We start from the raw sequence: 22,165 nt of genomic DNA on the forward strand, positions 1-22,165 counted from the left end.
TCGCGCAAACAGGCATGCGCAAGTCACGTGCGGCCTTGCTCTTATGCACGTCACGCGAGAGCTCGCTGCGGCCTTTACTCAGGACGAACTGCGGCATAGAAAAAAATCGATTATAAATCGCGCGATACGATTTCTTCTGAAATATTTTGCACGGTTGTTGTGCGGAGTATTAGAAATCATAAGGCGGTGTTTCCCAGGCCCATGTTTTCGACCGGACTGTCACTTTAAGCAGCATGTATTATGAAACATAGTCGTTAATACAGCATATTATTTGTTCCCAAAATAAGTAGGTCTACATGTCCTCACTTCTTAAGTAGCTTCCCTGGCGAAGAGCGTTTTTTCCACCACGTGTTGCGGCATTCTGCTGTATACGTATCTGTTCTCCAGCAAATACGAACTCCTCCTGAAAATATTTTTCCTAATATCTCTTGGTGGTGCTTCTCGGTTTCCAATTTGATGCTAATTACTACTTCATTCCTTTTCTCTCCTATTCACATCCACGCTGTATGAGTTTGTGTGCGAGTGTGTATGTCCAGGCGTTATTTTGTTTGTTGTTGTTGCGGCAAGCTGGATTGGGAAGCCGCCACTCGGATATGACGGTGCAATAAATAGAAGCTTGGCGTTTTCAGCAATTATACTGTGCAGCAGATTGTCTTTATCCACAGAAGTCCTGACCGGCAATAATGGAATGTCCCACGGACATGTGGACGTAGATGTGCGTGACCTCACGCTGCAGGACAGTCCCGGTAGAAGGCTGGCAGGCGCAGTGGCGCGCAGTAGTAGAGGCACATCTTCATAGTCGTCCACGAGCTGCCACATCACCCCCCCCCCTCCACCACCCTTCCTTAAGACGGGGTGTAGAGCTAACAGTTGAGCTCCGCGTCAACACTTGAAGATCGGAAAGAGGGGCGACGCGTGGAATAGGGACGGCTGGGTTTGGCGTGTTTGCTTTGTGGTGCTGACTATGGTGCGGACGAAGGCTGGCCGGGCGTGTTCCTGGTGCGTGCCGAAGCGGGATGCCTGCGAGTAGGCCGAACAGCGTGCAGAGGTGGGACGGCAGATCCGGGCCCTGTTCGTGAGCGCTGGGCTCGTAGTGTTGTCTTCGAGGAGACTGCGGGGAGGAGCATCGTGAAGCACGGAGAGACTGCGAGTAAAACTCATAGTGGCCTCCGTGCGTGTCCCTGGTGGAACGTTAGTCCCAGGGCCTCTTAACCGATTCTGAATGATTTGCCAGTATCTTGTATGGAAGCCTGGTGGAAGGCGAGGCGGACAGGGTTCTGGGTCGGCTAACGTAGGAGATGCAGATGGTGCAGCGGCGTACCGCGACCTGTACAGGAGCGTGTGGTTCCGGAACATGCCGCTAGTGAATGCCCAAGGAGGACGGTCGCCAAGCCCGAGGAAGAGTGACGCAGTGAGAGTGACCATGGCGTGGTGAGTGTGGCGCGGAGTGGAAGCGTCATCGTGATATGCCAGGTCGTTGAATGCTGAGCGAGGAGCATCACCGCCTAGCGAGTCCTCGGAGGAACGAGACACCATACCTTCAGTTATGGCTTCCGGGGTGATTCGCTGGTTGATGGAAAATTTGGGATGGGGAAGGGCCAAATTACGCCGAACGTGGGATCCTTTGTTCGGTTCACCAAATGTAGAGGACGATGGTCTTCCCAGCCGGCGATGATGAAATGTCCCAGCGGGCGGATGTGCGTGGTCTTTCGCCAGGACGGTGCCGGTAGAACTGGCTGGCAGGCGCAGAGGCGCACGGCACCAGAAGGACATTTTTATCGTCGTCCATTAGCCGTCACAATACCACAAGGGCTTCAAAATATGCCCTCAAGCAGGTATATGTTTACACCCTGAGGTGCAAATGATATACGTTCACGGAAGCATAAACATAGTGTAGAGGAGGTGGAGTTCCTCTACATGAGCCCCGACCGGCGATGATGGTATGCCACGGAGAGGCGATGACGGTGGCCTACCTCCATGGCCGCGCCGGTGGAACTGAGGCGGGTGCTCCAGGCGCGTGGCCATCTTCGTCGTTGTCCACGGCCCGCTATAGTGCCCCCCCCCCCTCAGACGCGGAGCGGCGATAAGAAAGATCCAAGAATCACGTCTATACCGGAGGGAGAGAGCAAGAGTGACCGTGGATGACGCGCACTGCTGGACATGTCCACGGGCGGCACAGCACACGTTGCAGGCAGAGGTTGATGAGTGGGGCGAGAGCGGCCGAGATGAGGCTTGCCAGAGATGAACGTTGACGACGTCGAAGTCGTGATCTGGCGTTGGAGTCGTGGCCTGGGGTGCCGCAACCAGCACGGGAGCGAGAGCTCGTAGGGTCCCAGGAAGTGACGCCAGGTGAGGCTGCGTAGCCGTGAGGACTGCCGAGACGCCGGCTGCGCATGTCGTGGCGTCGGCTGCCGCAACTGCCGAAACCGGCAGGCGAGCATGTTGCTCAGGTGTCGCGGCCGGCAGTGGGTGCGAGTTGAGATGCAGAAATGAAGAGGGTGGTGAGTGTGCCGGGGGCCGTGGACAGCGCAGGTCGGTCCCTGGCAGCCGTGAAGCGGGTCGGTGGGCGCATGGGATGATGAGTCTGGACGTTGCGTGGTCGGTCGGATCGGTAGCGTGGACGGAAGCGGGACGGATGCGGTCGGCGTGTCGGCCGTGATGCGTCGGGTAATGGTCGTGGCTTCCAGGGATAGCTTGCCTTGGTAGTGCTAGTCGATTTTGTCAAAAATTTGGGATGGAGAAGGGCCGAATTGCTCCGAACTTGATGTTCATCGTTCGGGTCACCAAATGTAGAGGAGGTGGAGTTCCTCTACATGAGCCCCGACCGGCGATGATGGTATGCCACGGAGAGGCGATGACTGTGGCCTACCTCCATGGCCGCGCCGGTGGAACTGAGGCGGGTGCTCCAGGCGCGTGGCCATCTTCGTCGTTGTCTACGGCCCGCTACAATAGTATACCTTCAGGAACGCATAGTGTTTATATCTCTAAAGTTATGCGCCCTGGGACGAGCCGTTTATGCCCTAAAGGGTACAAATTTTGCTAACAGTGCAGTCCGATCGCATGTGCAGTTCACCACATATAATGGATGAAGTTGAACCCCTTCCGTTAGAACCGATGTTAACAAACCGCTGGCAGTTGAAACACTGCGTAATCGGTGAAACCATTTTTCACACTGTGGGGGATTTTAACGTTCTCTTGAAGATGAGAATAACAGACCTAAGGGGGATGAATTTATTCTGACGATCTTCCGTGGAGATACCTGAGACCTGCCGTCGGGCCGAAAACAACCCGGGAGTCCTCAAGGTATGGTGTCATTTCTTCGTCCGCATATGGCACAGCGACGACGCTGATCTTCCCCATGTTTTCGCTGCATAGGACTTAGCGATGCTCGCTTGCGGACCTACGCCCGTGATTTTGTCCAGGCGAAGCATATTGATAACAGCACCCTCAGATGACACGAACACACACATATTGCCGTACTTGTTGAAACGACGTTTCCGTATAAGATCCTACGCGGCGGCACAGACGCAACATGCAGACATCCGTCCTGTGCATACTTTTGGTTTGACACCTCAGAAGGATGTCCCAACATGCATGCGTGCGTGTGGCTTCCGAGGGATTCTTCTTATTGATCACCAGGCTAAAGGGATTCACATCAAGGTTGTCCTCGTTCAGTATTTAGCGCCCAACATATTTGTCAGGAAGACCAGTCAGCAGGAGGATGGTCTTGCTGGCGCCTTGAGGCTTTAACGTCCCCGCTCTCTTGGGAGCGACGGTCTATCGGAGGCAGACTGTGATGGTACTTCAATGCCTTCCGCCTTCCAGCAGCAGAGACAGGTTTTGACTATGTGCCACACAGGCTGTCCAGGACTTGCCACACAGGATCAAATAACCTATCCCAGATGGTCCTTTGTGGTTGCAATTCACAGAGATAGAAAGCACACGTGCGTGTCGCACAACAGGAGGACATTTATTTGATGATGGTCATTGGCACGAGTGTAGAAGACAGAAAACCAAACATTACCATACGCATAGATGCACACTACGACAACACTTCCCCGAAAAACAAACACGCCATTCCCATTATTCCAATGTTTTCGAGGAAGTAGTATCGATAAGTCGTGCGATGAAGCAGGCTTTCAGGGCAACGGCGGAGGGGTGCTTGTCTTGTGAAATTCTTTTTTTATTTATTTCTTTTTCACTACCAGGCCAAGAAGTGTTTGGTGAAACTTTGTGAAAGCAATGCTCAAGGGTTATGCTACCAAATACGGTCTGCCTCACATTTTTGGCCGGAACACTTCAGTAAGCATTTTGGGGGCTGAATTTCCCACGTCCTACGTCTCCTAAACAACAATGTTACACTGATTAAATGACTCAGTTCCGCAAAAAACTACAAGAGTGCACTTTTTTTTTGGGCAAATGGTCGTGCTCACAAGAGGCGATCAAGCATCAGCGGGAATTGCCATGAAACTGCTTCCGAATCACACAGAAGATATTTCATTGAAGTTTACGAATATCAACTTCAAGAAGCAGCCACAGAGCGAAATAGAAAAAATTAACCACAACCTGTTTCCAAGAAATTTGTGGCGGTAGAGAACAACGCCATGAACGTTTGACGGGGAAAGTTTTTTTTTTTTACTCGACGCATATTTTTTTATGAAAAAGCCGCGACAGAAGCACTGATACCATCTTGACAGGCGGGTTATGCGGCCAGGCAGACATCCTGCAGGACACTTTATGCAAATACTGAAGGACTAACTAGGTAAAATGTATTAATTTATTCATTAATATTGTCACTATCTGGGAAATACGAGATAGGAGAATTGGAGCCAGTTATTATTCAAATCCACCGTGCTTATTAAACACCACGACAAGTAAACGTCTTTTAATATATAAATCGCCAAATTCTACTATGCAAATGAGCCGACACCAGAACTGCGCACCACTTGAGAGCAGAAATAGCTTCAGTCATTTTTTTCAGATATGTGTCAAACAAAAGACCATCCTGTTTATAGTTATTATATAATTTTATTTTCTTTATTCATTGCACATAAGTGCACTTTCTGGTTAAGAGATTATAACTATGTAAAAATTATATCGCGAGATATCCTCTGCTGTTACTATGCTCCTTCCGCCATGTGTCTTCCACACGAAAAAGAATACAGTAGACACATGGTAACAAACGAATACCATAATCGCGTTGCAACGCTTACAGAATATACAATTTCACTCACTCTCTTTCAATGCTGACTGCTCTTGCCTGTTGCTGTAGACATTCGTGTCCCTCGAACCCTGTAACTGACATCACATGAATGATGAATTACATGGGTGTCTTTGATATATCGACATAATAAATAGTATGTAATATTCACAATAATAAAGTCCATGTTGATATTGCAATCCATCTTGCAAGATTTCAGTAAAAGGCAACGTCTTGCTTGACCAATTTGTTCTCTTACTCTAGCCATGTATAGAAGCTCATGTGCTAAAGGGCAATAAAAGCTCTTGCACCATGAACTGGCATAGGGAACACCGACAGAGAGAAGAAGACAACAAGATAGGTGCTAGACTTCCAGCAATAGAACTTATCGACAACATAGCGCTGTCTTTTAAAAACACATTTAAACAGCTAGTACGTCATTCACATCCATGTCATTAAAGCTCCTATGAGATGCAATTCAGATTGAACATCATTTCCTATATTTCTAACGGCGCTTTTGCGCTTGTCTTGATGCCGGCATCGGTGAATCAGCTTCTATAGTGTCTGATCTAAAGTGTGCGGCTTCGATCCCTGCCGAGAACACCAGCAACTTGCTGGCATGATGGAACTTGCTTAGACATGCATCTTTCACAACGGATCGCTTGAAAGAAACCCCAAGGGTACAATATCATCCACAGACCGACAATTGTGGCGTCGCTGATGGGCGTAGTGCCTTGGGACGTAGATCCACGTCGGCTGTTTGTTTAACTTCAAATGTCAATTGCGTGAGTAACTTGTGGGATAAAGTTTAACCTCCCGGATATTGGCTTTAGTGCACCTTAAACGGGTTTTAAGGGGGAATCCATTGCCAACCTTGTAGAGAAACAGTCTTGTAAACATTGAGTTATATGCGCTATACATCTACACCAAGACGCTGTGTTTTCGAGATCCCGCGTTTCTAGGTTATTACACTGCGAAGGTCACGCGGTTTGCGAGCCCCTCTGTCGCGTTCAACTCTTCACCTCCTCGCTTGTTTCAGGAGTGACGTCTTATAGTGGATAACGTTTTACGTTCCCATGACGACGGAGGCGAACGTAAAAGGAGCCAAACTATGGTGAGCTAGAAGGACTGGTGTTGTCCGGCTGTTGTCATATGTACCCGCTGATGTTCCCGCCGAGAGATGGAGCCAAGCGTATCTCGGCGCCATGCGATCTAATCGCCTCTCGCGACTGATTTCAGTCCTACTCGTCACGTGATAACACGCCTGCCATTATCCCATGAGCGTGTCGTTTCTTCGCTGTGCATGCAAAATGCCCCTTGAGTGTTACCTGCAACAGCAAACGAATGGTACACCTAGATATCAGTGCTGACATTCGTCGGTGCGTCCCTATCAGCCCTCGGGTCTGGGTGATGTGTACTTTGATAATGATAAAGACGTGTTCAGGCCCTGTCTCGAAGAACGAGGAGCTTCCCACCGAAACGTTGTCTGTAAAATTGTTATTATGTAAAATAAACATTTCTTTGTATTCTATTAAAGCCCCAGGTCAGATTTTTCTCTTCAGGAGGTGAGGAAGATTTGATTGGCTTCGAAATGGGAGAGGATGATCAGTGACGAAACCAAAATAACAAGAAACTGAGCCCGCTGCTCTAGCCTGCCTTCTGTCTCGCGTCCGCTTATCATAGTCTGCTAATCTATCGCTGAATGATAGTGCAGAGTCTTCTCCTTGCCTGGAAAGATAAAAATGCGGAAGCGTCGTGGTCGAACGACTGAAAGCATTTCAATTCAGGTAAGGTCCTGAATGAGAAAGAGCCACACTGGATGAGACATTTGAGCAGGAAAATAAATGAATCGTAAGGGGATCTGTGAGTTCATTTACAGTGTGCCCTTGAGCATTCCCTATAATGGCCATAATAATGAGGCTCCTGATGACGCTAATCTCAACAAGTATGCTAGTTCCCATGAATTTCTGTTACCTAATGACTCTTTCGGACCATAAAGTATGAAAAGTCGAGGGCCAGTGATTTACCAGAACTCCCTGCACCCTCAACACCCTCAAATGTTTGGCGACACACCCCAAACTTTTTACCTGTGCACTCCCTACCCCCGCGCAATTTTTTGCAACACCCCATCAAGCAGGGGCTTCTAGATAAACCGCTGTCAGGGGCAGTAAGCATGCGACACAAGCAGCATGAGTAAAATATGTGCTACGCTGAGACGCAGGCTTAGGATGGGATACGTCTCCTTGTGTTAGTCCCCGCCAATTCGTTTCGTGAGGTCCCCAACTTCCTTGTCGCCATGTGCAGTTAGTGACCCTTGTTGGAAAATAGACATATTCACTTGTTCCTACACTCCATCTAAGCTCAGCTTCAACCTTGATTGTGAACAACAGAAACGTATTCAGTTCACGTGTGCTTGCTTCGAATCATAATCATCATAGGGGAGTTGGAGTAGGAACATCTCACGGCATGGCTACTCATACTGTTGTCCTTTCGCAGATTATTTTTCTTGTTTCCACCTGTCTGGTACGTGGACCGCCGTCAGCGCATTCTTCAAGGGTGTCATGGAACTGCTGTGCTCTTCGTGATAACGAGGAATTGATAATCCCAGCTTCAACAGATGCGACAGATACGATGGCTGAAGCAATCGGGAAGTGCCCGCTACGTAATCTGTCACATGGCTTCCAGACAGTATTTAAGCCAGGACTTGTGAACGTACCGCTGGGAGTTGGAGTAGGAACATCTCACGGCATGGCTACTCATACTGTTGTCCTTTCGCAGGTTAGTCAAGGTTTTCCTTTATGTACTGTTCGCTGGTTGCCTTTTTTGCCTACTCCACTCCCAGCTGTGTGTATGTTGAACCGACGGTCTCGCAATGCATCTATGTTCAAATCAGTACTCACGATTACCTGGCTGTTGTTTAGTCATATGCTGTACTCCGCGTTCCTCGGGCAGAGTTCATTGTGTACCTTGATAATCCTTCGCTCTATGCTAGAAAAAAAAAGAAGCTATGTTATGTTACTGTGTTTGAGGCTGCTACTCCTTGCCGGGGATGTAGAACTAAACCCTGGCCCGACTGACGCTGATCGTTTTGATAAATTGCAAGATGCTATTGATTCATTAAGCACTACGGTGTTGAAGCATCAGCGGGAAAATTCTGTCAAACTGCGTGACATAGCTAAAGGTGTTTCTGAGCTGACAGAACGTGTTGGAAAAGTAGAGTCCTGTTTAGAGAGTATAAGTTCTATGCAAAATGACATTACGGGGCTGAAAAACGACGTTCATTCAATGGAGTTAGTATTGCCACAAATACAGAGTGACCTGCGAAATTGTGCTGCTCATATAGATGATCTGGAAAATCGTATGAGACGTAATAACCTAGTATTTAAGGGTATCCCTGAGGTTGATGGTGAGCGTTGGTTGGACACTGAGAAAATCCTGAGTGATTTTGTCAGGGAACACTTGGGTACGTCTCTTGGTGATGTTGAGCGTGTACATAGAGTAGGACGTAAGGCAAGAGAAGGTCAGTTTCGTCCTATCATAGTGAAGTTCTCTAATTATAAACAAAAGGAAAGTGTGCTTAAGAGTGCTCCTAAATTAAAAAATCTCACACAACCGAAAGTATGGATTGAGGAGGATTTTTCCTTACGGATAAGAAACTGTCGTAAGATTCTTAGGGATTACGCCAGACCGTATCGTGAAGAAAACAAGAAAGTTCGTTTTTCCTATGACAAGCTGATAATTGAAAATGATATGTATGTGTACGATGAAAAGCAAAACAAAGTAGTTCTACTAAGGCAAATGTCTGCTCGTCCTGTGAATAGTGATGTAGTATCTGCTACGTCTATAAATGTCAGTTCCTCGAGTTCCTTGCCTTTGCCTTCTGTAAACCTTGTAAGGTCAGACAGGGATTGACAGTTACTGGACACATCCCTGTCAAGTCTTGTGTTGAACTTCAGAAGTTTATTGTCTGTTCAGGACATTGTGGAAAATTTGACCGATATGTGTAAAACTGACATTATATTTGGCACGGAGACATGGCTCACAAATGAAATTAATGATAACCAGTTGTTATTAAATAAGAATTATGTTATTTATCGGAAAGATCGTTGTGGCAAACGTGGGGGCGGTGTGCTTTTAGGTATCCGTAAAAATATCGTGTCGGGTTTTGTTCATGTTCTAACCGACTTAGAAATAGTGTTTGCGGTTTTGAATATTCGTCATGTTCAAAAGATTATTGTAGGAGCTTGTTACCGGCCACCAAGTGCAAGGTCTGACTTTTGTGATAAGTTACATAATTGTTTAGAAGAAGTTTTGTTACGGTTTCCTGGATCAGATATTATACTTGCAGGTGATTTTAATTTACCTGATATTGATTGGTCAGTACCTTCATTATACCCTTCATGTACAAATAGGTCTGAGTGTTTAAGTTTTTTGACTGTGTGTAATGAATTTAATATTGTTTAAAAATTGGTCTGTCCAACTCGGGGAGATGCTGTCCTTGACCTGTTTTTTACGACCCGCCCTGATGATGTAGTGAATATTGATTACCTGGAAGAAGTTAGTGATCACAGAGCCATTTGTGTTACAATGACATTTAATCCAGAAAGAAAGTATGAGGTAGTGAAATATATATATGACTATAGAAGGGCAAACGTGACTGAATTAAACTCGGCCATGGAGAATTATTTTAGTACGCTTTCTTCGTGTTGGCCCATGCGATCGGTGGATGAAAACTGGCAGTCCTTTAAAATTGCTCTCGTTGAAAACGCTCGTATTAGTATTCCTAGGCTGAGGTTGCGATCCAGTTCTAGGGCGCCTTGGTACTCTGTACATTTAAAACGGCTGGCTAATAAGAAAAAGAGAATGTATCGTAAAGCTCAACTACTCGCGACTTCATATAATTGGGCTAAATACCACAGGGCAGCAAGAGAGTATAAAGTAGCCGTTACGCAAAGTAAAAAGAGATTTTATTCTCAGGAGCTGCCTCTACTTTTGAGTAGTAACCCAAAAAAATTTTGGTCTGTTGTAAAGTCTAAAGTTGGAGGCAGTACATTTTGTAATATACAAAAAGAAGGGTCTACTCTGTCTGACTCGGCATGCGCACAGGAATTAAACTGCTTTTTTTCTTCAGTGTTTACGAAAGAAACCACGTTTTTTTCAGATATACAACCTCACGCACACGCTACCCAAGCCGAACTGCCTTCTATTTCTCCTGAGGGTGTGATCAAAATTATTGACAATTTACCAATCTCTTCATCTCCTGGCTGTGACGGAATTACAACAAAGTTATTGAAAATGACAAAAGCAGTATCCGGTAAAATCTTAGCATTAATTTTCCAGCAGAGTCTTGTTTGCGCAGATTTACCATCCGACTGGAAGCACGGAATAATAGCACCAATTCCCAAACGACCAAAACCTGTAGAGGTCAGTCACTACAGACCGATATCTTTAACATGCGTGTGTAGTAAAATTTTGGAGCATATCCTGTATGCTTATGTTATGGATCACCTAGACGACCACGGGGTCTTATTCCCAAATCAACATGGTTTTAGAAGAAATTTTTCGTGTGAAACACAGCTCTTCGGGTTGGTCACAGATCTTTTTGAAATGACAAACGGTGGTCTACAGGTAGACCTGATCTATGTCGATTTTAAAAACGCATTCGACCGAGTTCCTCACCTGCGGTTAATTAGCAAACTGCATTCTGTTGGACTTCATCCCTCTGTCATCGCATGGACATCTAATTTTTTGACATCCAGGACGCAGTGTGTAAAATGCGGTACATCGGTATCAGATATATCACATGTCCTCTCAGGGGTTCCGCAGGGTTCTGTCCTCGGCCCTCTTTTATTTTTAATTTATATTAATGATTTACCGCAAAGTTTGAAGTGCAACGTTCGGCTATATGCTGATGATTTGGTTTTGTACCGGGGCATAAATTGTTACGAAGACTGTATAAGATTCCAGTCAGATGTTGATGCCCTGGAAGCATGGTGCAATGTATGGTTAATGGACGTAAATGTAACAAAAACAAAAGTGATGTCAATATCGAGAGCAAAAATGAGCACAAACATTGATTACATATTTCGGGGAACTACGTTAGAAAAAGTTAAACAATATAAGTATTTGGGAATATTCATATCCGACGATTTGTCGTGGAAATACCACGTTGAACAGGTGTGTCTCAAAGCATCAAGTACATTGGGGTTTCTAAAACGTACATTGCACCAGGCCCCTTCAAATGTGAAGCTCTTAGCATATAATACTTTGGTACGATCCAAACTAGATTACGCTGCTGTTGTGTGGAGTCCTTATCAGAGATATTTATGTGATAAGTTAGAACATGTTCAAAGTAATGCTATAAGGTTTATTTTTAATATACACGATCGTACAGTAAGTATGACAGAGACCAAAAAGTACTATAAAATCCCATTATTGGCAGCAAGGCGTAAAATAGCTAGGCTTGTTCTCCTACATAAATTGTATCATTCTGATTCTCCATATATTACTCGCGCCAGTTTTTTCTCGCGTCGTGTTGAGCATTCCTATAGGTTAGAATTAAATTTGAGCTGCACGGACGCGCATAAGCACTCCACACTTCAGCTGGGTATCAGCGAATGGAACAGGTTGCCAGCTGATGTCGTCGCACTGCCGGACCTTAGCAGTTTTCAACGTGTCTGCGAAGAAATGTTTCTTTAGAATACAATTATAAACTGTGTAAATACTTTGATGTGTTCCTCTTGTTCCCCCCTTATGTAACACCCTTGTGTAAAGGGTCCTTAAGGTAATAAAATGAAATGAAATGAAATAACAGGAACTGTAACGTGCGCTTTAGGTATGGAATCAGGCTTGACACAGGTTGTACATGTGGACCCCCGTTCACATGAACTCGACAAAAGCGGGTCGAGTTAGTTTATCGCAGCAAATCCTCTCCCATCAGGCCATGTCAACCAATCTTCTATGGAGGATTGATGTGAGTAGCTGCGAGCAGTTTCTGTCGGGTTCATGTAACCCCGGCTTGGTACGTCGTCGGATACACAAGAGGTGGCTTTGCAGCGGCATTCAAAAGTGGTGACCAACTCAAGTGTCGTGGAGTGACCGGGCGCAATAGTGCGGCCTACGTCTCTCTTTTTTTTTCTTCTTTTTTTTCTTGTATGTATAATAAGGCAAACCGAGATCGCATTCTCTCCTACGTTTCGCTCAAAGTGGAAAAGGCGCAGAAACATGACTAATTCCTCACACAGTACCTCAGTATTTTGGTCCGATATTACTGTCCACAGATGAACATTCAATGTTGTCGCATTGTGATTGTATTTATCGTTCGAAGTATCGTTCAAGTTCGCACATATGCAATGAATACGTTTTTGTTGTTCCTGGTGAAGGTTGAAGCTAAGATGGAATGTAGAAATAAGTAAAAGTCTAGATTTTCCAACACAGGACGTCAAGCGCACGTGTTGACCAGGAAGCTGAGGATCCCAAGAAGGGAGGCGCCCGGGACTTGAAGACATGGGGACGCATCCCCTTCCACAGCCTTCATCTCTGCGTTGCACATATTTTACTCGTGTTGCTTGTGTACAGTCCCTGCTGTCCCAGACATCATACGTTTGCAAGAGAGGAAGTGTGGTGCACGAGAGCATGTTTGCTTCGGAGAGGAAACGTACCTATTTCGTCTGGTTCGATAGGAACTCTACAACTTTATGGTCCGAAACAGTCATTCCGATGTAACAAATTCATGAGAAATAGTATATTTAGTGAGATAAACCAGGAGAATCATTTTAGTCATCAAAAGGAATGCTCAAGGGCACACGTCACGTCATTGAAACATTTATTATATGGCTCAAGTGTGTCATACAGTGTGGCTCGTTCTCATTCATTTTATTTTTCGAGCATGTTCCACTCACCGCATATTGCTTCATAATTCCAGCTGCATAATAGACAACCACTCATTGATCAATTCCATTAATTTCTAGGCCAGCTCAGAGTTCCCCCAAATTGCTTATTGATGCGGGAGGCCTTCTTTTTTAGCCTCAGTGACTCTCGGCAATGGTTGGCACACAAAAACATGGTAAATAGTTTTCAGTGTTTATTGAGTACATCATGGCAGTCTCAGAGATATTGTAGTTCTCCCTGGGGACACATCCATGCACGCCGTACATCTCCGCTAACATCCATAGTGTTATTCACATAGGTACTATGTGGATCACCCAGGCACCCGTCCTTCTCTGTCCATGACCCAGAGGCAAACCGCAGGAGAGAACAGTATGTGACAGAAGCATTAATTCTCTTCCTGCACATCTTCTGAAGAGATGAAAGAACATTATGAGCTTCACTATTTATATCACCCACTTAAACTTACCATAATCGTAGGTTCCATAAGGATAGGAGTCGATGTCATTGCACAGGTATCTCTTGTCGTCGTATGCCATCAGACTTCTTTTGACATTTCTGATTGTGCATATACACTGCTTCTTTCCAACGATTGATACTTGTTCGTTCGATACGCTCCTATGATTGAGCAAGGTATCGTAGTATGTCTCATAGAGGAGGTGCTTGCGTACAATATTCTTTTTGACCCCTTTAGCTCTTGCAATTTGCTTTCCTCCAGCTAATTTGACGGAATACATTTTAGCTTTCAAACATACTACTTCCTCAATAGGTACACTACCCGTTTTGCTTTTGAATGCCCCAAGTCTTCCACGATCCTTTTCACTGTACAGTGGATGATCCCGATCAAAGGAAGACAGATCTAAGTGGTCGTCGGCGATCGCTTGTAACTGATCTTCGTAGTCCTTGCAGAATAGGCCGAAGATCTGAGAATCCGTGTCAAAGTAACAGGTAATCACCGCACAAGTGATCTTACGCAGCAGGGTTCCGTTGTAGAATGAGTACATGGTTAATTTACTGAGGGCTAGTTCCACCTCAAATCGAACAATCCAGTACACTTGATGTCTCGAATGAACGGGAAAAAAATATATGTTGAAGTCACCAGTGAGTTAGGAGAAATAAACGCTTTCCGAATTCTCTGGGCTACGCGGTTCGGTAAATAGGAGAGGAGGAAAAAACTATCTCTCCTAAGGGAACGTCGTCGCGAGCGGGTTTGAGCGTCCGCTACAAGGCCATTTCTTCTCGCATTATAGTAATTTCTTGATCTGACTTTAGACCACATAGGGCACAATAGGATCCTTCGTTGGCAGTGCTGTACCGGTTTTTGTTTGTCTGCAAAAAAATATCAAAGTTGACTCAAAGTGCCGAAAAACACCATATTCACTGCAGCTTTGCGGACGATGTACAAAACGGAAAAGACTGAGCTTTATGCCGTTTAATTTGCCATTCATAGGGCTACCGAATGATGTATAATTTATTGCTCAACTCTGTAAGGAACGTAAGCGATACGTCTTTTAGTAGCACCATACCACCGAAAAATGACGAATTTCGGAAGACATTATCTAAAAAAAACACCAAAAACTTACCTCGAAAATTTTATATGTTGTAGGTAGTTCCTTAGACTATGCACAGAAGCAAAATCAAAATTCGGACTTGATCGGTAGGCGCACTGTGAATTTTTTGCCAGCCCTATACGCGGAGCGCATTCAAGCGGAGGCACCGTGTCCCGTGTGTGTGTTGCAAAATCAAATTTTCCAAAGGGACTTTCAACTTCTGTCTTCATATAAAAAGTAATTGCTGTCATTTGAAACCATTCTGAGGTTTCAAGGTTTCCTTTTCAAGGTTCTGAGCGTTTGCGTTCATAACAATGGTGTAATCGCTGAATCTAGATTGTGGAGCAACCAGATGTGCTTGCATTTTTTGCGGGATGTCACACATGCATTGCAAGTGCTGGGAGCCCGGGAAGAACAGAATGATTTTACATCTTTGTAAGAGGCATATCTGTTCAGGGTTATTCTAAACAAGCATATTTACTGTACGCATTATGGCAGGAGGCACGCAGTGACTCCCAGTATTATTTGAAACATTTCCTTTCCTACGGCCCCATGACCTCGGACGGGGGAAATTGCACTGAGGAAAATGTTGTAGTGTCATACGCACACACTCAAGGCTAATTCATGGTGCCTTTTGTGAACCTTGCCGAAACAGCCCGACTGGCGCCGCTGTCCAATATGTTATTCGGTTCGACATGCTGCGACCATGGGAAGGTCCTGATCGCATTTACTCCCTAAAGACACCTTGCGCAAAGTTTCGCCTACACACAGAAGACGCTTCACTCACTTCTCGACTACAGAAGTGCATGGAGTGCCCTTACACAGAGTGTGTGACGACATCTGCATTACTGTAGTGTGTCGTCCTGGTATCACACCTACCTCAATGGCCTCTTTGTTGTACAGTGCTGATCGTGTGGATTTCGCTGACTAGATATATATACCGCCTCATACACAAGAAAAAAGTGCTATAGACAAAGGATTTTCGCTTTGCTTCGGAGATCTGCGTAGCTGCCATAAAGACTGTGGTTCCAGCAGATCAAGCCGAAGGCGTAACAGAAATGGGCCAGCTATGCAGAAGCTGCTTCAAGTACTTCACAGCAAAGGTGGCTGAATCACAACACGCAGCAATGTCGCCCACGTTTGAAAGAAAATCTGACAAGAACCTGCCATCAAAAGTAACATTAAGGAAAGTGGCTTCCACAACGGCCTAAAGCAGTTCATGACACGAGCACTCTCATCCACCCGGAATGCTCTGCATAACTTTCGTTACCTTCTTACCTTCGTCACCTTGTCATCTTCGCTGTCAAGTTCTTGTTATTCTGTGTACTGTAAATATGCTTCGATATGATCACCGTGGACAAATATACCTCTTATAAAGACGCAAAAGTATTCTAAAGCACTCTGTTCTTCACGGGCTCCCAGCACTTGCAACGCATGTGTGTCATCCCGCAAAAAATGTGAGCACATATGGTTGCTCCACAATCTACATTCAGCGATTACAACACTATTATGAACGCAAGCGCTCAGAACGGTTTCAAATGATAGCAATTACTTTTTATGTGAAGACAGAAGTGAAAGTCCCTTTGGAAAATTCGATTTTGCAACACGCGGCACACGGTGCCACGGCTTGAATGCGCTCCGCGTATAGGGCTGGCAAAAAATTCACAGTGCGCCTACCGATAAAGTCCGACTTTTTCTTTTTCTTCTGTGCATAGTCTAAGGAACTACCTACAACATATAATATTTTCGAGGCAAGTTTTTGGTGGGGTTTTTTAGATAAAGGCTTCCCAAATTAGTCATTTTTCGGTGGTATGGTGTTACTGAAAGCGGTATCGCTTACGTTCCTGACAGAGTCGAAACACTAATTATGCATCATTCGATAGCCACATGAATGACAAATTAAACGGCATAAAGCTCAATCTTATCCGTTTGCTACATCGTCCGCAAAGCTGCAGTGAATATGGTGTTTTTCGCCACTTTGAGTCAACTTTGATATTTTTTTGCAGACAAACAAAAACCGGTACAGCACTGCCAACGCAGGATCGTATTGTGCCCTAAGTGGTCTAAAGCGAGATCAAGAAATTTCTATAGTGCGACAAGAAATAGCCTTGTAGCGAACGGTCAAACCCGCGCGCGACTACATCGTCTTATGAGAGGCAGCTTTTTCCTCCTCTCCTACTTCCCGAACCGCGCAGCGCAGAGAATTCGGAAAGCGTTTATTTCTCCTAACTCACCGATGGCTTCAACATATATTTTTTTCCCGTTCATTCGAGACATCAAGTGTACCGGATTGTTCGATTTGAGATGGAACTAGCCTGAGTTCAAAAATGGTAAACCCAAACTGGAGCGAGAAATCGCATCGCACTTTTCTTTTGCGCATTTCGTACATGACACAATCCAGGGACAAAATTTTCATCCGCACGCATTCTGCCCGACACCCGAGGCGGCTCGCCTCCCAAAGACTGCATTATTTGAGAGTTTGTAGAAGTTTTTTTCGAAAGTCGTACCCGAGGCAACGCGTCAACATTGTCCTCGATGTAGGGACGCAGGAATGGTGCTTGACGAAATTTTAGAATTCGGTGAATTTTCCTCACTCTCATACCCAATCTACAATAGAGTGTGAGCAGCGCATAATTAACAACGTACTCGACTTTGTCTTTGCACGTAAGAAACAGCTTTTTGCTGTTAGCAGACTCATACATTAATTCTTGGAGAAGCCCTCGCTGGGATGGCGAGAGCCATTCCTTTGGGACGACCGCCTTCTCGGGACCCAGGGGAAATACCGCGTCAGTGCGTGGATAGATTTTGGATATTCCAAGTCACATACGTACACGTACCCCGCGTCTGAATATATGGGGTGACTCATAAAATCCACGGAGCTAAAATCCTCAACACATTCAAAATCACCGACGGGGAGGTGCTTTATCATACTAAATCCGTAAAGATTGTTGCAATCTATGTATGATATGGGGGTACACCTCCTCTTTATCGGGATCATAGCCACTACACACAGGGTTATTGGCACGTAAATGACGCCTGCTCGCCTGACAGAGCCCGCCTCTAACGCCCCATTCGATGGTTCTCTACATTTCGTCGTCCGTAATCAATTCAAATTTTGCATTCGTATAATTTAATGTGCATTGCCACGAATAGGATGCCAGCGAAACGCAATGAAGCAATTCCAATCCGCGTGCGCTGTAGCACAGGCGTCGGTAGTGTTGCATTATGTCTGCATGTAATAGGGCATTTGTTTTCAGGTACAATGTGTTATAATCCCGTAAACTCGAGCACCCGAAATGTTCAAATACATGCACAGCATACTGATAGTCCTTGTCGCTTACATCTTCCCCAGTTAGATCATTTCAAAAAGCGGATTTTTCTGGGAGACTCAACTCGTCGTACACTGCAAAAGAACTAAGGTAACTGTAAGGAAACACACCTTTACGAAGCAAAATTTTGTAGTCGCCTCCAAATACCTGCTTCAAGCATTGGAACGCCTCAGCACCCCCCATGAATTTAACTGTTTCCACAAGCTCCCCAAGTGACGAATTTGGGTACTGCATGGTATCTCTGAAGCGGAAGATAGCAATTTCGAACGAACGAATTTTTTTCATGGAGCTGACCACAATGAAGGGAGGTCGCTTCCACCCGAGAACGTGAAATTCCCGTAACAGTCCAGCCAGATCATAAGATACATTGTGGACCATGATCGGCAATTTTTCTCTGGTAGTGCACGCGACGTTGCAGGGGTTGCACAGTGTCGCAGTAGGGCAGGCGTTCAAGGCAATCATTTCATCACGCATTTCCATGAGCGCCTTCACACACTGCTTTGCCGCATCTTCCCCATGGTGTGTTCTAATGCGCATCACCTTTGAGTCATGGGTACGCACGAGCACAGCACAGAAGCTAGAGGTAATGTGACGTTGCATGCCAACACCACTGGGTGTGAGTACGCTCTCAGTGTCCAACGCAACGACGTAGTTGTACTGCTGCATGTACCGTATTTTAGTAAATTCTACAAAATTCTTTCCCGGCTCGCAAAATTCGAACAGGATTTCATTTACGTCTGTGCAAAGGCGTCGATGTTTCGCCATGCCCTCTCCCTTCACGAAAGAGCGTGTGCAGCGTTCGCATACGAAATGGTTACTTCTTGTTGTCAACAAGCGTTCGAGGGACTTAATTCCAAAAAAATGCTCATCTACTTCCAACAAGTGATTTTTCTTTTCCCATTTTAGTTTCGGGGGTCGCGACACATGTACTCCCTCAGTCTTGGGTAAGTTACTTCTAAAAAGTAACTGAGTTACAGTTATAGTTACTTTCTTGGTCAAGTAACTAAGTTACAGTTATAGTTACTGTCTGGGTCAAGTAAATAGTTACAGTTGCAGTGACTGAGAGAAAGGAACTTAGTTATATTACAGTTACTTTTTATAAAAATGATCATGGTGATACAATTGTTAAAAACAAACATTTATTTACATTTACTTAAGTGATATAAGTATTATTGCACTTCACCAGAAGCTGTATAAGTCGATATGTGGCTCTCCAACAGGGAAAAATACAATATGTGTACGTGACCTGGCGCATCGCGGTGAAAAAGAACAGCATGGTGACACGCACGTGTTTCGTAGCGTGTAGAGAGAGACATACACAAGGATAAGGAACTCGCCTCAAGATGCTTTTTCAGATTTGAAGTTGATGTCCTGTTTGCCGAGAACGTCTTATTCCATATCTTGCACTTTACAATTAAATTATTTTCGTCCTTCCATGATAAAAACCCGATGGTTGCTTCATAGAGCGCCCACGGAAGCTTCATAGCAATCATAGCTGCAACCAGTGCAGGATTAGCTATTGCCCTGGTCAGTGAGCAAGTGAGCTGACCGGAAGGTTTCTCCTTGTGCATAATCCTTCCCTTGTTCATATCCAGAGGAGGCAGGACCTCGTGCCAGGGCAGTGACACCATTACTCACATATGACTCACTCCCCTCAACCCTTGAGGGTAACTATCTTCAACTGATTTCTGCTCGCAAAGAGCACAAGGCACGAGGCACAAACGATACGGACAGAAGGAAGGAAGGCACTGTTAGGTGGAAGTATGGGTACGGTTGGGTAAAGAAAAAAAAGGACGACATTTGTTCCAGTAACTAGAGACATTTTGCAGTTACATTCACAGAAATAGTAACTAGTTACAGTTAAAAGCTACTTTTCTAGAAATGTAACTTGTTACCCCCAAAAGTAACTAGTTACAGTTACAAGTTAAAAGTAACTTAGCTACTACCCAAGACTGTACTCCCTGATCGACGTACGCGTACACGTACACGGAAATCTTGTTTTGGTTTTCGAACTCGTCAAGATCAGAGAAGGATACAGGGAAGTGACTAGGCCACCAGTACTCTATTGCATAATTTTCATATTTTTTCCATCGGTTCCTTTCCTGCGTGTGCAAGAGGGCGAGCGTATTGTATTTAAAGCACTCGCCCTCCTTACGCTCTGGTAAAGGGATATTCATTAACACGTTCCTGCGTTTAGCCAAATTAGTGGGAAGTACCCCATTGCACCCGATTTTTTTAGTTTTCAGAGCGGAAATACAGATTTGAACTTTTTGGACGTCAGTGGATACAAACCCACTACCTTCGCGCTGGTAATTTTCAATGCGCTCGGTACACTCCTGAATCACGTCCATCAAAGTATTCGCGATAGCTTCGTCGCTGTCGACTTCGCAAGCAAGCGCCATAAAATGAGCTATGTGTGCGGTTATATCCCCTCGATTTTTTTTTCATCATTAGAACGTCAGAACAAATGCAAAACCTAAAGGGTATTCTTTGCGCTCGCAAAATAGCAATTATATTGTGGAGGTGGTTCATTAAATATTGTCGCAAGTCCTCTACTCCCTGATCGTGAACAGATATGCCAATAGCGCAAACGCTTTGACGATACCTCGAAATGCGCTATCAGTTTAAAAGAAAGGAAGGAGCGAAATGTCCACATAGGGATGTGATCGCTCGACGTGAGCATGCAATGTGCCAGGTGAATGTCTGGAGAAGATGGTGAATTCTCTTCCAATGGCTCATCATCCCCGATATCATGAGGATGAAAAAAAGCAGAACATTCATCTAGGCACTGAAAAATAGAAGAAACACTAACAAAACGTGCACCACAGAGCGTGGATGAAAAATACTTACTTTTGAAGCGAGCTCCGCACACTCCCGAAGCGATGCGAAGACTGCTGCCTCTTTACACATCCTCCCGACTTATATAGCGGCGATCTCCCTGCATGCCCCAACATGCACAGGTGCGAGGAGTCGTCATAGCCTAAAAATAACTTGCTCTGCATGTTCAAGGTCGCAGCTTGCCCTTGGCTTCACGTAATGCTCCGTCCACCTACACCATTAACGCACCTGTAGCGCAAAGTTCGCTCTCATCACATGTCATTCCGATATGCAAGTTGCTTTCATGAGCAGGCACAGAACCATCCCTTTTTGTTCACAGTGGCTGTGGAATTTCAATAATATTACTTAAATGAAACAAATGGATGTGAAATGCAGATTCATCTCAGACCAGAATTTCTACCCTCAGCGTTAAACCCTCAGATACAAGCATTTCTGCTCGAATAGCAAAATAGCTACGACTTAAAAAATTAAACACATGCTAACAAAACTGCTATCATCAACTGCTATCAGATAATTCTTGCATAATGCCAGATACATACCCGCATTGTCCCCGCGTAAAGAACGCACAGGACAAGGCACACAAATTCCTTTCAGCAAGCAGGGAAAATGCTTAAGACCTCAGGAATAATCGCAGAGTCACCGCACATCGCTACGCGGCTAACATAAGATAACAACAACAACATACTAGCGGAGGGTAAAACTTGCCAGGCACTGCTAAACAAATTCAGACATGTCACAGCGCATGCAAAACATGTAATGGATATCCCCCAGTTGACGTCACAAATCAGAAAAAAAGCACATACACACACGCGCGCGCACACACACACAAAGAGACAACAGCTCAGGAATGCATAAGGAGACGTGATTTATAGGAATCTCTACTCCTGGCTCCAGATACTAGCATTTCTGCTCAAATACCCACAACTGCAAGATTAAGCACTGCTTACTTCTTCAACATACCGTGCGACTAATGACATCTAACAAAGAAACAAACCCACTCCTCCTGAATTCAGCTTTACCAAATGGCTTTCTTCTGAGTAAAAACAGTGAAAGAAGAAAAGAGCCATGAAAAATTACACACACTTGTACTTGAATAGCTATAAGAGAAAAAATAAAATAACGAGGCGCACGCTAATAAACTGTGAGAAAGACATCAATTTCTGCTATCAGATAATTATTGCATAATGCTAAATACACAATTGCATTGTCCCTGCGTGAAGAAAGCACAGGACAAGGGTACACAAATCGAATTGGGAAAATCACTGCTACTCGCGCAGCATAATACGATATACGCTGAATTTTTTTTACGGGTGAAAATTGCAATAAGAAGGCACTGATATGCAAGTGCTACCACCCTTATT

At 45.0% G+C, this 22,165-nt stretch overlaps 1 protein-coding gene across 4 annotated transcripts in view; it reads right to left on the bottom strand.

The window, feature by feature from the left end:
* The window catches only part of LOC135379040 (caspase-3-like), a 251,721-nt gene that overhangs the window by 207,623 nt on the left and 21,933 nt on the right, over nt 1-22,165 (bottom strand). For all 4 annotated transcript variants that reach the window (XM_064612290.1, XM_064612287.1, XM_064612289.1 and 1 more), the window contains one exon: nt 5,235-5,298. In XM_064612290.1, coding sequence (XP_064468360.1) covers nt 5,235-5,298 — 64 coding nt within the window. The remainder of the gene's footprint in view (nt 1-5,234; nt 5,299-22,165) is intronic.

This window comes from Ornithodoros turicata, chromosome 1 (assembly GCF_037126465.1).
Source record: "Ornithodoros turicata isolate Travis chromosome 1, ASM3712646v1, whole genome shotgun sequence".
Lineage (NCBI taxonomy): Eukaryota > Metazoa > Arthropoda > Arachnida > Ixodida > Argasidae > Ornithodoros > Ornithodoros turicata.